The sequence below is a fragment of the Rhipicephalus microplus genome, chromosome 7, assembly GCF_043290135.1.
Source record: "Rhipicephalus microplus isolate Deutch F79 chromosome 7, USDA_Rmic, whole genome shotgun sequence".
Taxonomy (NCBI): domain Eukaryota; kingdom Metazoa; phylum Arthropoda; class Arachnida; order Ixodida; family Ixodidae; genus Rhipicephalus; species Rhipicephalus microplus.
Genome location: NC_134706.1, coordinates 160,376,880 through 160,394,210, shown reverse-complemented (window position 1 = coordinate 160,394,210; position 17,331 = coordinate 160,376,880). Strand labels below are relative to the sequence as shown.

At 44.5% G+C, this 17,331-nt stretch overlaps 1 protein-coding gene across 1 annotated transcript in view; it reads right to left on the bottom strand.

The window, feature by feature from the left end:
* LOC142767914 (sodium-coupled monocarboxylate transporter 2-like) overlaps positions 1-17,331 on the bottom strand; it is a 113,094-nt gene that overhangs the window by 86,619 nt on the left and 9,144 nt on the right. Inside the window, exons 4-5 of the mRNA XM_075870152.1 lie at positions 11,853-11,904; positions 6,522-6,589 (exon numbers count right to left, since the gene is read on the bottom strand). Of these exons, the coding sequence (XP_075726267.1) occupies positions 6,522-6,589; positions 11,853-11,904 (120 nt within the window). The remainder of the gene's footprint in view (positions 1-6,521; positions 6,590-11,852; positions 11,905-17,331) is intronic.

The window sequence follows — 17,331 nt, the reverse complement described above, 5'->3', positions numbered from 1 at the left end:
TTACCGAGAATCGACGATGCCCTTGACTGCCTCCAAGGTGCGGAGTTCTTCTCTTCTATTTACTTACGGAGTGGCTACTGGCAAGTCCCTCTGGCACCTGAAGATCAGCCTAAGACAGCCTTTGTCACACCTGATGGCCTTTACGAATTCTGTGTCATGCCTTTTGGTCTTTGCAACGCACCCGCAACATTCGAGCGGATGATGGACAATCTTTTGCGTGGCCTGAAGTGGAAAACATGCCTGTGCTACTTGGATGACGTGATTATATTTTCCCCGGATTTTCCAACGCATCTCCGCAGGCTAGATGAAGTGCTGCAGTGCCTAACTGACGCCGGCCTTCAGCTCAACCTTAAGAAATGCCGCTTCGGCGCAAGTCAGCTCACCATCCTCGGTCATGTTGTATCTAAAGAGGGTATTCTTCCTGACAGAGCCAAGCTTCGGGCAGTTGCAGAGTTCCCTAAACCTGCGTCTCTGAAGGATCTGCGCAGCTTTCTTGGCCTCTGCTCCTATTTCCGCCGCTTTATTCGGAATTTTGCTATGATCACCACCCCCTTGACTGAACTTCTACGCAGTGACTCGAAAAGTTACGCTTGGTCACCCGCCTGTGACGATGCTTTCGAAAAGTTGCGCCGTCTGTTAACCTCGCCACCAATCTTGCGTCATTTCGACCCGACTGCTCCGACGGAGGTACACACCGATGCCAGCGGTGTTGGACTTGGCGCCGTGCTCGCGCAGCGTAAATCGGGATTCCAGGAGTACGTAGTCGCATACGCAAGCCGTACCCTCACCAAAGCGGAGAAGAACTATTCTGTGACAGAGAAGGAGTGTCTGGCAATTATATGGGCTCTAGGTAAATTTAGACCGTACCTATATGGTCGCCCTTTCGACGTAGTCACCGATCACCATGCGCTTTGTTGGTTATCCACGTTGAAGGACCCCTCCAGCCGTTTAGCTCGCTGGGCTTTGCGGTTGCAAGAGTTCGACATGCGTGTTGTCTACAGGTCTGGCCGACGTCACACTGATGCCGACGCTTTATCACGCTCGCCTATGTCCGCTGAAAGCTCTGCATGTTTATCTGCCGTGGACGAAATGGTTGCGTTCCCAGATAACTGTGACATGGCGTCTGAGCAACGCAAGGATGACTGGATCAGCTCTGTTCTGCGATTCCTTTCAGATCCGTCGACTTCTCCATCTTCTCGAACGTTGCGCCGTCAAGCGGCTCACTTTGAGGTCCGCGATGGCCTCCTTTATCGCAGGAATTACAAGTCTGAGGGCCGAAAGTGGCTACTTGTCATACCTCGCCATCTTCGTGCTGCAATATGTTCAGCTTTCCACGCTGACCCTCAGTGCGCACATGCGGGCATCTTCAAAACATACGCTCGGATTTCCTCCCGGTTTTATTGGCGAGGCATGTACACCTTTTTGCGCAAGTACATTCAGTCATGCCCGCAGTGCCAACGACGGAAAGTTCTGCCTCATCATACCTCTAGTCCGATCCAGCCAATTCCTTGCCCAGCCAGGCCTTTTGACCGCATTGGGATCGATCTGTACGGGCCTCTTCCATTCACGGCTTCCGGAAACCGTTGGATTGTTGTCGCTGTCGACTATCTGACGCGATACGCAGAAACAGCCGCTTTGCCTGCTGCCACAGCACGCTACGTATCTTCTTTTCTCTTGCGGCACTTCATTCTCCGTCACGGCGCACCGCGCGAACTTCTCAGCGACAGAGGACGTGTGTTCCTCTCTGAAGTCGTCAACGCACTCCTTGCCGAATGCCGTATTATTCACCGGACTACCACCGCCTACCATCCGCAGACGAATGGATTGACGGAAAGATTCAACCGTACCCTAGGCGATATGATATCAAAGTATATTGCCTCAGACCACTCCGACTGGGACCTCATTCTGCCTTTTGTAACATACGCCTACAATACTGCTCCACAGGCGACTACGGGCTTTTCACCATTTTTCCTGTTATATGGCCGAGACCCTTCCACCACACTAGATACCATTCTGCGCTACCACCCCGATTCCTCCGAGTCTACGCCCATCTCTGAAGCTGCCCGCCGCGCCGAGGAATGCCGTAAGCTCGCCCAGTCGTTCACAACCATCGACCAATGGAGACAAAAATCTCGGCGTGACGATAACCACCCGTACCCCAACTTTGTTCCGGACACTCTTGTGTGGCTTTGGGTTCCCGCTGTGCCTACAGGGCTTTCCTCGAAGATTTTTTTCAAAATACCAGGGACCCTACCGCATTGTCTCGCAGACTTCACCAGTTAACTACATCGTCGAACCCGTTACGCCATCCACAGACCAGCGCTTTCGGGGACGTGAAATTGTTCACGTACAGCGGCTGAAACCTTATTACGACCCGCTCGTACTCTGTTCACCGTGAGTCGCCAGGATGGCTCCTTTTCCGACGGGGGACGAAGTGTAGTGAAGAGGAATGCCCACTACTGCAGCGACATCGACACGTGGGCGCGAGGCACGAGCTAGGACTGCCTGATTGCTGCTGCGACGCTGCCCGTATACTCGGCCTGCTCTTGCTGCTTCGGTACCGACGCCGCTACCGCTGTTTACCTTGCATTTACATTATAATATATATATATATATATATATATATATATATATATATATATATATATATATATATGTGTGTGTGTGTGTGTGTGTGTGTGTTATCTTTTCACCCATTTTTCTTTCTTCCTTATTTTAAGATTCGGTCTAATAACTTCCTCTGTACTTTCCTTGTCATTTTTGTCTGTTAGATCTCATTATATTGTGTCACAACATGAAAACGCGAGTCCTTCAATATACACTTCTTTCCCTTATTCATTATCAGGGTCAAATACAGCTTGACTTGATGTTTTTAGGTTGTATACAAGGGACTATTGTTCAGCTACCAACTGGTAATAAGCTCACGTGCTACGTGACGCCACACAGGCTCATAAATAGAGTGCCACTCTTGCCGCCATGGCTACTGGTGGTGCTGACTGACACTCCCATGTTTAAATTCACATATATACCCAATAAGGTGGCTGGGGGGATAGCTGCCGTGGTCGCTCAGTGGTAGAGCATCGAACCCGTTTTGCGAAGGTCGCATGTTAGGTTCCTGCCCACGGCAAGTTATCTTTTCACCCACGTTTCTTTCTTCATATTTACGTTACGATTCGGTCCAATAACTTCCCCGTACTTTCCTTGGCATCTTTGTCTGTTGGATCCTAATATATTGTGTCACGCCACGGAAACGCGAGCCCTTAAGGATACATTTCTTTCTCTTATATATATATATATATATATATATATATATATATATATATATATATATATATATATATATATATATATATATATATATATATATATATATATATATACAACCTAACGGCATCATGTCTGCCAGTACGCGACACTCATTAATAAATAAGAGAAAAAAGTGTATACCTAAGGGCTCGCTTTTCCGCGTTTTTACACAATATAACTATATCTAACGAACAATAATACCAAAGAATGTATAGGAGAAGTTATCAAAACCAATGTACAGTAAATAGGAAGAAAGAAAAGTGGTCGAAAAAATACACTGTCACGTTTAAATTCACATATAAACCCAATCAAGTGGCTGGTACAAGAGCCACCGTGATAGCTCAGTGGGAGAGCATAGAACTCGTTATTCGGAGGTCGTAGGTTGGATTCCTGCTCACCCACTTTTCTTCCTTCCTATATATATATATATATATATATATATATATATATATATATATATATATATATATATATATATATATATATATATATATATATATATATATATATATAACAGACATTAATGCCAAGGAATGTATAGGGGAAGTTATTAGAACCAGTGTAAAGTAATTAGGAAGAAAGAAAATGGGCTGAAAAATAACTTGCCGTGAGCAAGAATCAAACCTACAACCTCCGAATAACGATTTCGATGCTCTACCACTGAGCTATCATGGCAGAATCCCCCCAGCCACTTTATTGGGTTTATATTTGAATATAAAAGTGGGAGTGCCAGTCAGCGCCACCTGTAGCCATGGCGGCGAGTGTGGTACACTCTTTTTATGAGCCTGTATGGCGCCACGTAGCACGTGAACTTACTACGAGCTGGCAGCTGACCAATAGTCCCTCGTATACAACCTAACGGCACCAAGTCTGCCAGTACGCGACCCTCGTTAATGAATAAGGGGAAGAAGTGTATACCTAAGGGCTCGTTTTTCCGTGTTTTTACACAATATAGTTAGATCTAACGAACAATAATACCAAAGAATTTATAGGGGAAGTTGTTAAAACCAATTTATAGTAGATAGCAAGAAAGAAAATTGGGTGAAAAAATACACTCTACCGTTTAAATTCACATATAAACCCAGTAAAGTGGCTGGAAGAATAGCCACTTTGATAGCTTTGAACGCAGTTTCCTGGCTTCGTCCAAACCACTCAGCCTCGCGACGCGCTCGAAACCCTTGAGCCACTTCTCAGCACCTTCGAAGATGTCACCGTGGAAGACCTCTGGTGTCCGAGGAGGATCCATGATGACGTGATATGGAAATGTCGTCACTGGGACAGCCACTGTAGTAGCTTACGGTCTCTAATGGTCTTGACGAATCGAAGAAAGGGCGAAATTCGGGTTCCTCCCCGCGCAGGTGGTGGCTCGCGCGTTGGTGGACAGGTGTAATTCCACTGGCTTTAATCTCCGGGGATCTGGGCTAAGCTTCCTAGCTTGAGGAGGGCTTCAAATAATTAACCAGCACCTCCTCCAGTTTGTAGCCAACAAATAAAGTGCCTTCCTAAAGAACCTCAGGTGGTCAACATTTCCGGAGCCCTCCACTACGGCGTCTCTCATAATCATATGGTGGTCTCGGGACGTTAAACTCCACATATCAATCAAATACAGCGGCTTCAGTTAAAACAACTGTTTATTCAGTTAAAACAACTGTTTATTTAGGGCGAAACTGCACCCGCTACCTCAACCTACTCAACTTGCGAAGTCCTACGCTCTCTCAACTAAAATTGGTCAACGTCCTCTTCAACCCCTTTTTTCTCTCGTGCTGGCCATTCTACGAGCCACCAGTCTTGTTTAGCAAGTTCTAGGGCGAAACGTGCAGTTCAGAGTTTCAGTGCGCGCTTTGCTTGCCTGCAGTATGGCGGAATATACAAAATCAGAAACCAGTTTCTGAGTAGAGGAGGTTGCAGACAACTTGTGGCAATATATATTTCTTGTCCGTGTGGAACAGTAATGCAACGCAAAATTTTTGCAAAGAAAAAGGAAAACAGAAAGTGCAAGGTGCTGAACCTCCGTCCACAATTTGAGCGTCCCCCAGCACCCCTTTAGATTTAGAGTATGCGACTTGGCATAGCAGTGCCACATAGCGGCAAACCAAAATTTTGCAATCTAAAATGACGTGGCAGTGACTTTTTGAAGAATCACAGCGTCCAAAACTTCAAAAAATGTCATACATTGGCTTTTTTGGGATTTGTTGCAGGAGCACGAAAGCATTCGAATGCTCAAGGATGTCTCAAAAAACGCGGCAAGTATTAAGCTGCTTGTCGTTCTTCGGGTAAAACTCTCATGTTTTCCTTCGCACTCTGCATCCCCCCTGTGGCAAAGCTGAGATTTTTTCAGACGCCGATTCCCTTTTCATTTACAGCGGTAGCTGCTATGAGATCACAACTTGGGTCATGCGCAGTTGTCCGCCGCCACCGCCACCGCCGGTGTCCGTAACACCATCCTGCGAAATTAGAAACAAACCTAGCACAAATGACAAAGTGGGGCTCCAACCCGAGCCTGTTGTGTGCCAGCCCGGTATTCTTCCACTGAGCTTCGCCGATGCTTGTGAGTTGTTTGCGAACTTGCTTTAGGCAGGTTTGATGTCAGGAAAGCAATCGCGTTATTACGACTTCTAAAACGTTTTAAAACAGCTGACGAACAACCTGTCGTCGCACAATGTGAATAGCGTACCAAGTGGGCCGTCCAATGCTCGAACCCATTACAAAGCTTGTTCTTGTTCCCCTATTAACTGAGGCGCATATCCATTTCAGCCATAATTCCTCATCATCGTCAACCACTGCATGAACAATTGGCACAAAACTTCTTGGAAAAGTTCAGCGGATACCATGCTTCTCAAAATAGTGACAAAAATTAACATAGCGAGAGCGGGCCTGCTATCGCAGAACTTTATTAAAATGCCATAGTGGGTATCAAGCTAGAGTAGTTGCCCAATGAGTGTTTTGAAAAGGCTCTGAAAGGCCGCTCTTCGAGCTTTCGCTGCGACTGTGCTGTGCCTTCCGCGCTGGCCTGGTGTTTTTTATTAGTATTGTTACAGCGCATCATTGACAGGAGAAAGCGTGGCACTTTGCGAAGATGAAGAAGACGCCTGTGCGTTAGGCACTTGCGCGACAGGCAACTCAGCCATCTTGTTCGGCTGCCGAATCTCGGTGGACGCTATCCTATAAGCCTAGACCTCGCCCCGTCACAGTATAATTGAAAGAAAATCACTCACCAGGGCTGTGTAAATAGTTCCTGCTAGACCAATGAGAATATTTGAATACAGCAGAGGGAAATCAAACACTGGAAAAAAACAAAAATTCATTTTTACGTCTGCGCTAGTACTATGAAGGTTCACTCGTACATTTCTTTTGCAGCAGCAAGTCCAAAATGTCCTATAATGCCAGTTTTTACAGCACTCTTCCCACCGTTTGTATTTAGATAAGTAACATTATAGTTCACTCCTCTCCTCGCCATTTATATTTAGATAAGTAACATATAACAGCTGGCTCCTAATAATCGCACACCAATCGAGCAGCATATACCGGTAACCTTCATTGCTCGCAAAATTATACTTGAAAAAAGAGCATTACAACGAGGCTAATGTATTCTTTTTGCGACACTTTTTGGCGCATCGTTTCTTTCTACTTCGTGTATCTCGAATTTTTTTTTCGTTGTTTATGTTTAGGCAGCAGTGCACTAGTGAATGAAAAATTAGCAGATCCCACGTACCGTGGGAATTGATAATATGCGATGCATGAAGGAGGATGGTGGTTATGTCGCTTTAGCGTCAGCACAACTTTACGACGCGGAGGTATATTATGTCGTACATGTCTTCCATGTTGTCATTATTGTGTTTTGAGGTGTTATTTACCTTCATCGTCAATTGACGTCCCATGATACCAAATTTGCTATATGTGGAGATTGCCGAACGGCCGCGAGTGCTTTATGGGCGTAGCATGTAGCCATGATTTACATCACAGGCATATCATGATTATCATGTTTGGATGGCATTTACTTTCGTCGTCAATTCGCGTCACATATACCATATTTCGTAGCGAAACGGCCACAATCATGCTATGAGCGTGAGCATGTAGTCACGCTTTACATGACACGCACATGATATTTATCATCTATGGACGTGTCATTACTTTCCTAGTCTATTAACGTCACGTGATACCAAATTTGGTTTTGTCGTGCTAGCGAAACGTCCGCGAGCGCACTATAAGCGCTGCTTGTAGTAATGATTTATATCACGTCATTGTCATGAATACACGTTCGGAGGTGCCATTTACTTTCTTCGCCCATTCACGTCACGTGATAACAAACTAGGATTATGCCGAGCGAGCGAAACGGCCGCAAGCGCGCTATAAGCGTTGCATGTAGTCATTATTTAGATAACTTACATGTCATGATTATTGGGAAATTTGGACGTGTCATTTACCTTCATCTTCTATACGCGTCAATGAATACTTAATTTTGTATGTGTGAAGCAAGAAAAACCAAAGGCAGCACGTTATGAGTGTAACATGTCATGTTTTGCATGACTTCCATGTCATGGTTGTCATGTTTGAACATGTAATTTATTTTCGTCATTTATTCACGTCACGTGATACTAAATTTGGTATATGTTTAGCTAGTGAAACCTCCACGAGCACGCCGGGTGAAGAGTGTAATGATGTTTTACATGACTCACATGTTGTGATTATCATGTTACAACGTCTTTCACCTTCGTCGTCTATTCACATGACGTTATATCAAATTTTGTATATGCGTAGCTGGTGGAACGGCTGCGAGCGCGCTATATGCGTAGGTTGTAGTCATGATTCACATGACTTTCATGCCATGATTATATTGTTTGGACGTGTCATTTATGTTCGTCGTCTACTCCCGTCGATTGATACGAAATTTGGTATACGTGGAGCTAGCGAAATGGTCGCGAACACGCTATGACCGTAGCATGTGGTTATGTTTTGCAAGGCTTACATGTCATGATTAACGTGTTTGGACGTGTCATTTACTTTCGTCGTCTATTCACGTCACGTGATATCAAATATTGTATACGAGAAACTAGCAAAACAGCCAAGAGCATGCTATCAGCGTAGCATTTAGTCGATTATTTCATACCCTTGTCATGATTACCATGTGGGAACGTGTTATTTACATTCGCCGTCTATTCACGTCACGTAATACCATATTTGGTATACGTGGAGCTAGTGAAATGGCCACGAACACGCTGTGAGCGTAGCATGTAGACATGCTTGAAATGACACGCTCATCATTATTATCATCTTTGAACGAGTCATTGCCCTCCTTGTCTATTCAAGTGAGTGATACCTAATTTGAATTATGTCGAGCTTGCAAAACGGCCACGAGCGCGCTATAAGCGAACTATATAGTCATAATTTACATGACTTTCATGGCATGAATAATATGTTCGCACGTGTCATTTATCTTCATCGTCTATTCACGTCAAGGGATACCTAATATTGTATATGTGGAGCTAGCAAAACCGCCGCGAGCGCGCTATTTGTGTAGCATGTAGCCATGTTTGGAACGAAAGCAATGTGATGATTATCATGTTCGGACGTGCCATTTATCTTCAGCGTCTATTCACGCCAAGTGATACCAAACTTGGTATATGTAGAACTGGCGGAACGGCCGGAAGCGCCCTACGAGCGTAGGATGCAGTGATGTTTTACATCACAGGCATATCATGATTATCATATGTTTGGACGTGTCACTTACTTACCTATTCACGCCATGTCATACGAAACGTGCTACACGTGGAGCTAGCGAAACGGCTGCGAGTGTGCTATAAGCGCAGCATGTAGCCATGCTTTACATCACATGCATGTCATGATTATCATTGGACGTGTCATTACCGTCTTCGCCCGTTCACGTCACGGAATACAAAATTTGGTATATGTGAAGCTAGGAAAAAGGCCGCGAGCGCATGATGAGAGTGGTATGTCGCCATTTTCATACATCGCATGCATGTCATGATTATCATGTTTGCATCACGAGCGCACCGTGAGCGTGGCGTGAGGTCATGTCTTACATGACAGGCATGTCGTGATTATTACCTAATGAAGACATGATTGCATGTCATGAAGACTAATCACTTATGCTCCTCATATAGTCTTGTTATGCCATACCATTTGAATATCGATGTCATTACTGAAACGGCGAGCAGAGCTAAAAGTCACAGGTGGGTAGATGATAGATAGATAGATAGATCGATAGACAGATAGATACGCTCAAGTACACTGAAGTTCGCTGAGAAAGGCTTCGCATTTGAAGTTTGATGTCTCAAAACCAAGAAAAGGGGACGCCGAAATGAATGGCTCTGAAAATTTTTACTATATATATATATATATATATATATATATATATATATATATATATATATATATATATATATATATATATATGGGAGTAATAATTCAATGGGCCAGTTAGTCTTCGTGAAGGTATGAGATATGGCACAACGGGAGCGTTGTCAACAAGGATAAATATATTTATTTCCCAAGAGTTTCGGGAGGGGTCCTCCCTTCATCAGGGGATGAGTTTCTTGAGTCTAGCAACATGTGTTACAACATGAGGCATTATAACTCATCCCCTGATGAAGAGAGGACCCCTCCCGAAACTGTTGGGAAATAAATATATTTATCCTTGTTGACAACGCTCCCGTTGTGCCATATCTCATACCTATATATATATATATATATATATATATATATATATATATATATATATATATATATATATGCACAGGCATCGCACAGTACAAGGGTTTTACCACTATGCCTCCATCTAAACTTTTAGATGATGAGCCGACCACCAAACCACCTATCTACCGTGATGGCCACTAGTGATTGTGTGTGAGTGGCATGAAATGTTTTCGCATGCAAGAGCTGTTGCAGCAACTCGAAAATAGGGGGTATGTTTATTTTGTTAACTGCAGAACCAGAAATGTTTGTTTTGGCGACCAAAATTGCGCACATTTTCTTGGCCAGTGGCGCAAAGTCACTCATGAGATATTGCGTCGTTCAATAAGTACTTGAAGTGTTGCTACTAGTGAAATGAACTGTAGATATCTCAAGTGCGCTCGAAAAACGGATAATGCGGTTTCATCGAAAAAGAAACCAGTGTTATATCTGTTGTATAAAACAAAGGTAGAAATAGGTAAGCTGTACGTCAACGTTCAGAATGTTGGGGACGCCTGTCACCTATTTTATTTCAATGCCTGATCCAAATAACCTTTCCATGATTAAGAGGGTATGATTTATAACAGAAACATAGTGAGAATACTACCAAAACAAAATTTCTTTAATTTCTGTTTCACGTAAAGTAGGTCAGCTCTTATGAAGGTTATGCAAACGTTTTACTTGTACTGTATTTGGCGCTTGTAGATTGATTATCTCGTCTTACGTCTGCTTCAGTTTGACGGAAGGCTTCCCACGGCGAGGATGTTTTAAAGAAAAGTGATGCATTTTCCTTTTGCTTAGGATCAATTAACAAAAATATCTTAAGCCTACGAGACGTTTTGATAATAGTCAGACTAATAGGTATTGTGGTCGCTGTTCACCAAACTGACAATTTAAAACAGCGGATGGATAGGTAAACGCGAACACAGAGATTAGCAAAATATTTGTAGACCAATATTGACTCATTTTGTAGAAATTAGAATGTTGATAAAAGTATTCGACCAGAATTTATATTCTGAAAATATTTTAATGAATGTCCATGCCGCGTATAATAGGGAGCTACCATGCAATCAGTACTCAGGAATAAAAAGTTCTGTGCAGGCAGGTCTTGCACTAAATTTCAAAGTCTATAACTTTGAACAAAGTACCGGCAGTACACATATAACCCCGCAGGTGTGTACTTTCAAGCAACTATTCTAGCAACGAAAAATCCGTAAACAGGGATTGCGTCGAGCCGATGTTTTCACATGCGAAGTTGTTTTCTCAAGTTCTGTTCTAGCCTTTAGGAAGACAAATCCGCTTGTTAAAATGTCGACTCGACACAACCCCTTACTACGGATTTTTCATCGCAAGTATCCGCATTCCCATTCCTCCCGTTTCTTGAGTCTAGCAACATGTGTTACAACATGAGGCATTATAACGGCTGGAAAATTGATGGAAAATAATCTAAACTTCATCACTGACACACTAAAACGTAGCAGCTAATCATTAAGCAAAAGAGAACGAAATAAAAAAAAGACAGCCGGGTTGAACAGAGGAAGATTCCGAGTTGCTACCCATCACATGGAAAGAATGAAGTGGGTGTTAACGAATAAACGAAAAGAATGGGAGTTCCTGACAATAAGCGGTAAAACAAACAAGCAACTACAAGTCGTGAATAAACATAAGCCTTTCCAATGTTCATAAAACAACGCCGAAAATTGGCTCCATGATCCATGAGGCGTTTTCAAGCCATGACTTATATATGAGACATCTAAAGCTCCCTAATACAAATATTCATCAGTTAATTTGTCTCCAAAGCTGTGATGAGACATTGATAGTGTTGATTGTGACACAAAACCAGTGTATATACTTACTTGTAGAGATTCCTATTGCAGCGCTGTATATACCCACGGCACCGAGTATTTGCTGCAGAAAAAACGATGCTGCAATTAAGTTTCATACTCGAACGAACGATGACATAGTTTTGCTCTGAACTGTCGTTACTCAAAAGAAGCGCACGTGGGCGCGAAAAACCATCAGCAGAACATCAGGCAGGCCCAAGTGTGACGCACCCTGGCGCTGCCTTAATAAATAAGGAAAGAGAACAAGGTAGAGTGTAAAAAAGTGAGTGCATGAAAGCATGACAAATTAAACTAGAGTACAACAGCTGCTTTCAAAGAATATGCGCGTAGTTACATTGAACAGCGCTGCTCAGCTCGCACGTTATTTAAAACACCAAACTGCATTTAACACTCAAATTTGCGCATTTCGTGCGACTTACGCCAAGTTAGAAGCGTAAGTCGCTATGAAAGCCCGGAAATTGAAAAGAGCACGTCGCTCTAGACGCTCATGAACTACACAACTAGGGTTTCTAAAACCCACGACAAGTTATCATATTTGAACGCTTCGCGTTTATTTCGCGACAGATAGTTTTGACAACGGCAGAGCAGACAGAACATTAGCCAAACTGCGTAAGGTCGGGGACCAGCTGAGTCGTATGGTACGCCGGGTTTTCAACAAGCGTAGATGGTTACGATGCAAAGATGCGTCGCAGCTGGCTTGCGCATTCGTAACCAGCCGTGTCGTGTAATCGGTTCCATATCCACACCTGCGCAAGTTCAACGAGAATGCACTAGCAGCTATTCTCCACAAAATCTACAAGCGTGCCCTCGACGTTGCCGCGAAGACCTCTAACCAACATCTCTTGGGCCTTGGTATGGTCAACACCTTGAAGAAACTGCGAGAGGCGTACTTGACAAACGGATATATAGGCTCTCTAATACTTATTCGGGTCACCGTCTTCTTGCCCGACCACACATCGATTACTCCATACACACGGAAGAGCGCGTAAGGATTCACGAAGTTTGGAAATACCCTCTGCATGTGAGCCCTATTCCAGCTAATATGACTCGTGATGACCACAGTGGCCGACGGCTCTCATGGGCGGAAGTCTTGGATCACCACTACGGTCTGAAATTCGGAGTATTCTACATACACACTACCGGCCCTTATCATGGGGGTCGATAGACGGCCGGGATCGTTCATCGAAACACCGAAGTAAATGGACAGACCTTACTTGCACAAAGCATTACGCACGCGAAAACATAGACTTTCCTAAATATACGGAAGTGGCGCTGGTGTCTATACTGGAGCTGTCACGCACAGTGCTTAAGTGAGCATGGGAATGATGGGCAGTGTATGGATTTGTCTAATCTCCGTTTTTCTGGCTTTGTTTGAGTTCGCATGGTTTGAAGCTGTTTTGTCACGAAACGAAAAAAAGTCACAGCTTTGACGCAAATGCGAAGCAATGAACGCGACAGCAACAATTTGGAAGGTCAATTGCAGAACGCCAAGCAGATCAAAACGTGCCCCGTGTTTCTCATGAACAAATGACGCACGAAACGTACTCTCAGGTATAAATGAACGTGAATAAGCATCTCCGTTGTTACATCAATGTGCCTGAAAAGCGCGCCCTTTTCGCAAGCAGACACTGCGCAACGATTGCAGTGACCTTTGAGCACCCGGTAACTACAGCAGAATCGTTCCGGTGAAAGCCCAAGGCGCACAATTGTCCTCATCACGAGAGGAGCAAGCGCATGCGTGAACGTCCAGCCTGCCCCCTCTCCACGAGGCAAAGTACGCGTAGTAGATGAAAGCGCGAGCCACCACGGCGTGACGATGTGGTGGCACGCACTCATCGTGCCATCTCGCTGGTAATGCTGAAAACAGTCACTGAACGATCGCAGCGCCAGAGTCCCCTATAGTTATTATAGCAAACTCTATGCGCGGAACAGATCACCATCGCGCTAGCCACCGCATATCTGGACTTGAGGATGATTAGGCACTTTTAGCTGACCGATTTTGCGTTCCGTTCTCCATTCCACTCAAATGGTCATTGTTACCGGAGCACGACACGCATTGTCGGTTTTAGCCAAGCGTCATTCGGTCAATGCAACTGTGACGCCACCGGTGCACGGAAGTTGTAAAGAAAAATGAAAACCATTCTAATCTTGCAGCAAGTATGAACATTTGGTATTGAAGAGTGTGATTCATTTGGTATTTGACGCAGAAGCTTTTTTTTCGCCACCCTGACATGGCACTGGATTACTTAGAAGCCTTCAAGGCAGCCGCAACGCGTGTCAAACGCCCTTCCCAGAGGCAGCACGTTCACCGCGTTGCCTGGTGAAAAATGAATTTAAAAAGCTCTTCTGAATAGGTGGAAAAGTAAATGCTGCTAAAATCGCTTATTATCTAAGATTCGCGAAGAGACGGAAGAACCACAGAAGCATGTCGAGCCGCTCCTTCATGGTCCAAAGTGTCAGCTCTAGATCATTTCATGCGAGTTCACCCCACTTGAGTGGATTCTCGATGGAATGCGGTGTGACGACTTCTCGGAGGAAGCACAAATCCTTGTGTATCCTGAATTGCCGTTGGTGCTTGCGTGTATGCCGAACAATGACGGCGTTTCCCCAGCAGTGCAGACTCGCGGCAAAAGAGGCTTCCACTTTGGTTCTCACCTGACCATTCTCTCGCTACGACGGTCAGCTCACACGGTCCGTGGCACAACGACCGACTGGCTGAGCAGAGCGAGAAGCCAAATATGGTCAGCTAAAAGTTCCTATTATCATCGACCCAACGAGTGCCTCCCCACAATCTCGAACAGGGCAACAATCCGTCTTTAGTTTACAAATTTTGGAAAACAGCCGGTACTTAGGTGCCCCACGCACCAAACGACCTTTTGTGCTCCATCTCATACAGGCCTCAATAGTAAGAAGTCGGCCGATACCACTGCCCACGCGCTCACTCCCCGGTCACCATCCTCGTCCCCTTGCGATTCAGAACTCGAATCGCATTCCGTTTAGACGTTTAAGGATGTCACTCAGTTTCATCTATTCGGCCATCAGATCTATCAGAAACCCTGCAAGAGTCTCACAAAGACTGAGGACGGAACACTGTTTCACCTTTACACCAGAACTTTATTGTGCATGACAGCCCTGGCACACCTCCAATCTGTTTGCCCAGGGAGTGCCCGCACTGTAAGGAAAATTTCTATCACATTTTCCACATGGTGAGGGCGTGTCGAAGAACTCCACATCTCAACCCTTTCTCAAACCATCCCTGGAAGACTGAGAGGCAGCCCTCGTCGGCTTTTGTGACCTGACGGCTGAACGGGCCTTGGTTGAGTGTGCTCGGGATGCTGTGGCCGCCAATGGGTCACCCTTAAAGGGTTCCTCAGCTCGCGCCTGTATGGGGTGGCCCCTCAAGGACCACGCCCCATTCACCCTGTACATACTTTACAGAAAGAAATGCTTTCATCACTACCATCTGGCAACTACGAATGGCAACTACTGCGCGAGGGCTAACAGTACTTCAAGTTTCCTCAAAGTGGTTTTTCTTTTTTAGTCCTTATTTTTGCTTTAGAGCTTACAATTTAAACAAATACGAAAAACATGAATGAATAAACAATGTGTTTATATACAATTCACGAGGTAGCACATGTATAGCACTTTTTGGCAGACTCGGTATGTGTAGCACTTCATTACACCGACCTTGTTCGCTCAGTGTGAGTTACTTTTCCCATCTCTTTGCAAGGCTTCAACTAAAAGAGCGCTGATAATAACAAATATTAGAGACACCCTTACCTCCTAGTGTTACTTCACAATAAAAAGTTATTTCTACTCCTATATCACCGACTGATTTTGGTCGGGGGAGAAAAAAAGTGATTGATTGATAAGAGGGGTCTAACGTCGCAAAACCACCATATGGGTGTCAGAGACGTCGTAGTGCAGGGCTCCGGAAATTTCTACCACCTGGGGTTCTTTAACGTGCACCCAAATTTAGGCACATGGGCCTACAGCATTTTCACCTCCATCAAAATCGCAGCCGCCGCAGCAGTGATTCGATCCCGCGACCTGCACATCAACAGCCGAGTACTTTAGCAACTAGACCAACACGGCGGGGCAGAAGGGAAACAAAATTCTATCTAAGCAAGAAAGCTTCTCATTTTTCTAGTCAAAGGAGAACTTCTTGTAAGCACGAGAAAACGTAATGTTGCCATGGTTTGAATGTTCAGGGTTTCTACCTATGTTAAGCGGCAAAAATAAGTAGCCGCATAGAAATTTACCAAAAAAAACATGAAATGAAATGAGTTTGGCAAAGTATTGTACACCCTCATGGCTTATTACGATTGTAACGGCTTACCGTGTTATGCATTACAGATCCCAAAACAATAACAGCATTACTACAAATGCCTATAGTGTTTAAGCGGCTGCAAAACATTATAATGCGAATCAAATGACTCATTACAATCAAATATGTTCTATATATGCGTCAGCAACGAGAGGCCAGCAGCAAAGTGATCAGCAGGCAGCCATTTTTTGTTCCCTACAAGGTACAGCCTATCTGGTGATTTCAAGATGGTTACTCTGTTTTCTCTATTACGAGGGGTCATTTATTATGACCGCACCAGCTTGATGCGGTATGGTGGCCTCAACAGGTTTGTACGCCGTCTAAAAGCTATATAATTATTTATGTCTAAGTTCGACTAACAGAAAATGTGATTATCAACAAGACGCAGAATTGGAATTCATTTTTTTACAGCGAAGCTGTTTTGATTCGCTCTAATGTGACCAACCCTTTGGATGCGCTGTTGCCGAGCAAAAAAAAAAAAAAAAAAACTTTGGATGCGCCGTTGCTGAGCAATCGCTGCTTCGCACCGCTATAGTGTGAACTCATGTCGAGTCTTGTGTGTGCCAGGGTCGCAGCAATGCGCCGATCTCACCGGAGCACTCGTGCCAAGTCCAACATCCCTACACGCCAATTGAAGTGACATGATGCCAAGTGGCGTATGTGCTAGGCTATAACTGCGTCGCAACAACCTCCGAGCCAAGTAACAAAAAACATCGCACTTTTCAGAGACAGTTGCTGACATGCATCGCCATAGGGAGGAACGTATCTCAAGATAGAGACAACGTTCGTGGAGAAAGACTCGACGCTATGTAGGAGTGAAAACGGTGACATGTTCATACCAAGTACACAACTTGTGTAATTACTGATACGTATATGTGACTCCCATGTGAGGGCCACTGTCTTTTATGTCTATTTACCAGAGTGTTTTTTTATTTACTACCACAAAACATCAGCAAAGTGCGATACAGCCTTGAAGGTAGCGCATGTCTATTCTTTATCAGCAAGAAACTTTTCGCGTTTAATTTTTATGCACTCCAGCCACCCGCCACGTATGCGCTCAACATAAGAATCGCACAGAAGGAGCCGATTAGTCGGGAAATAAATGCGCGCAAGTCGTCAGTTTACAAGAGGCGCCAAAGAAGGAGTGCCAATAATTACTCGAAA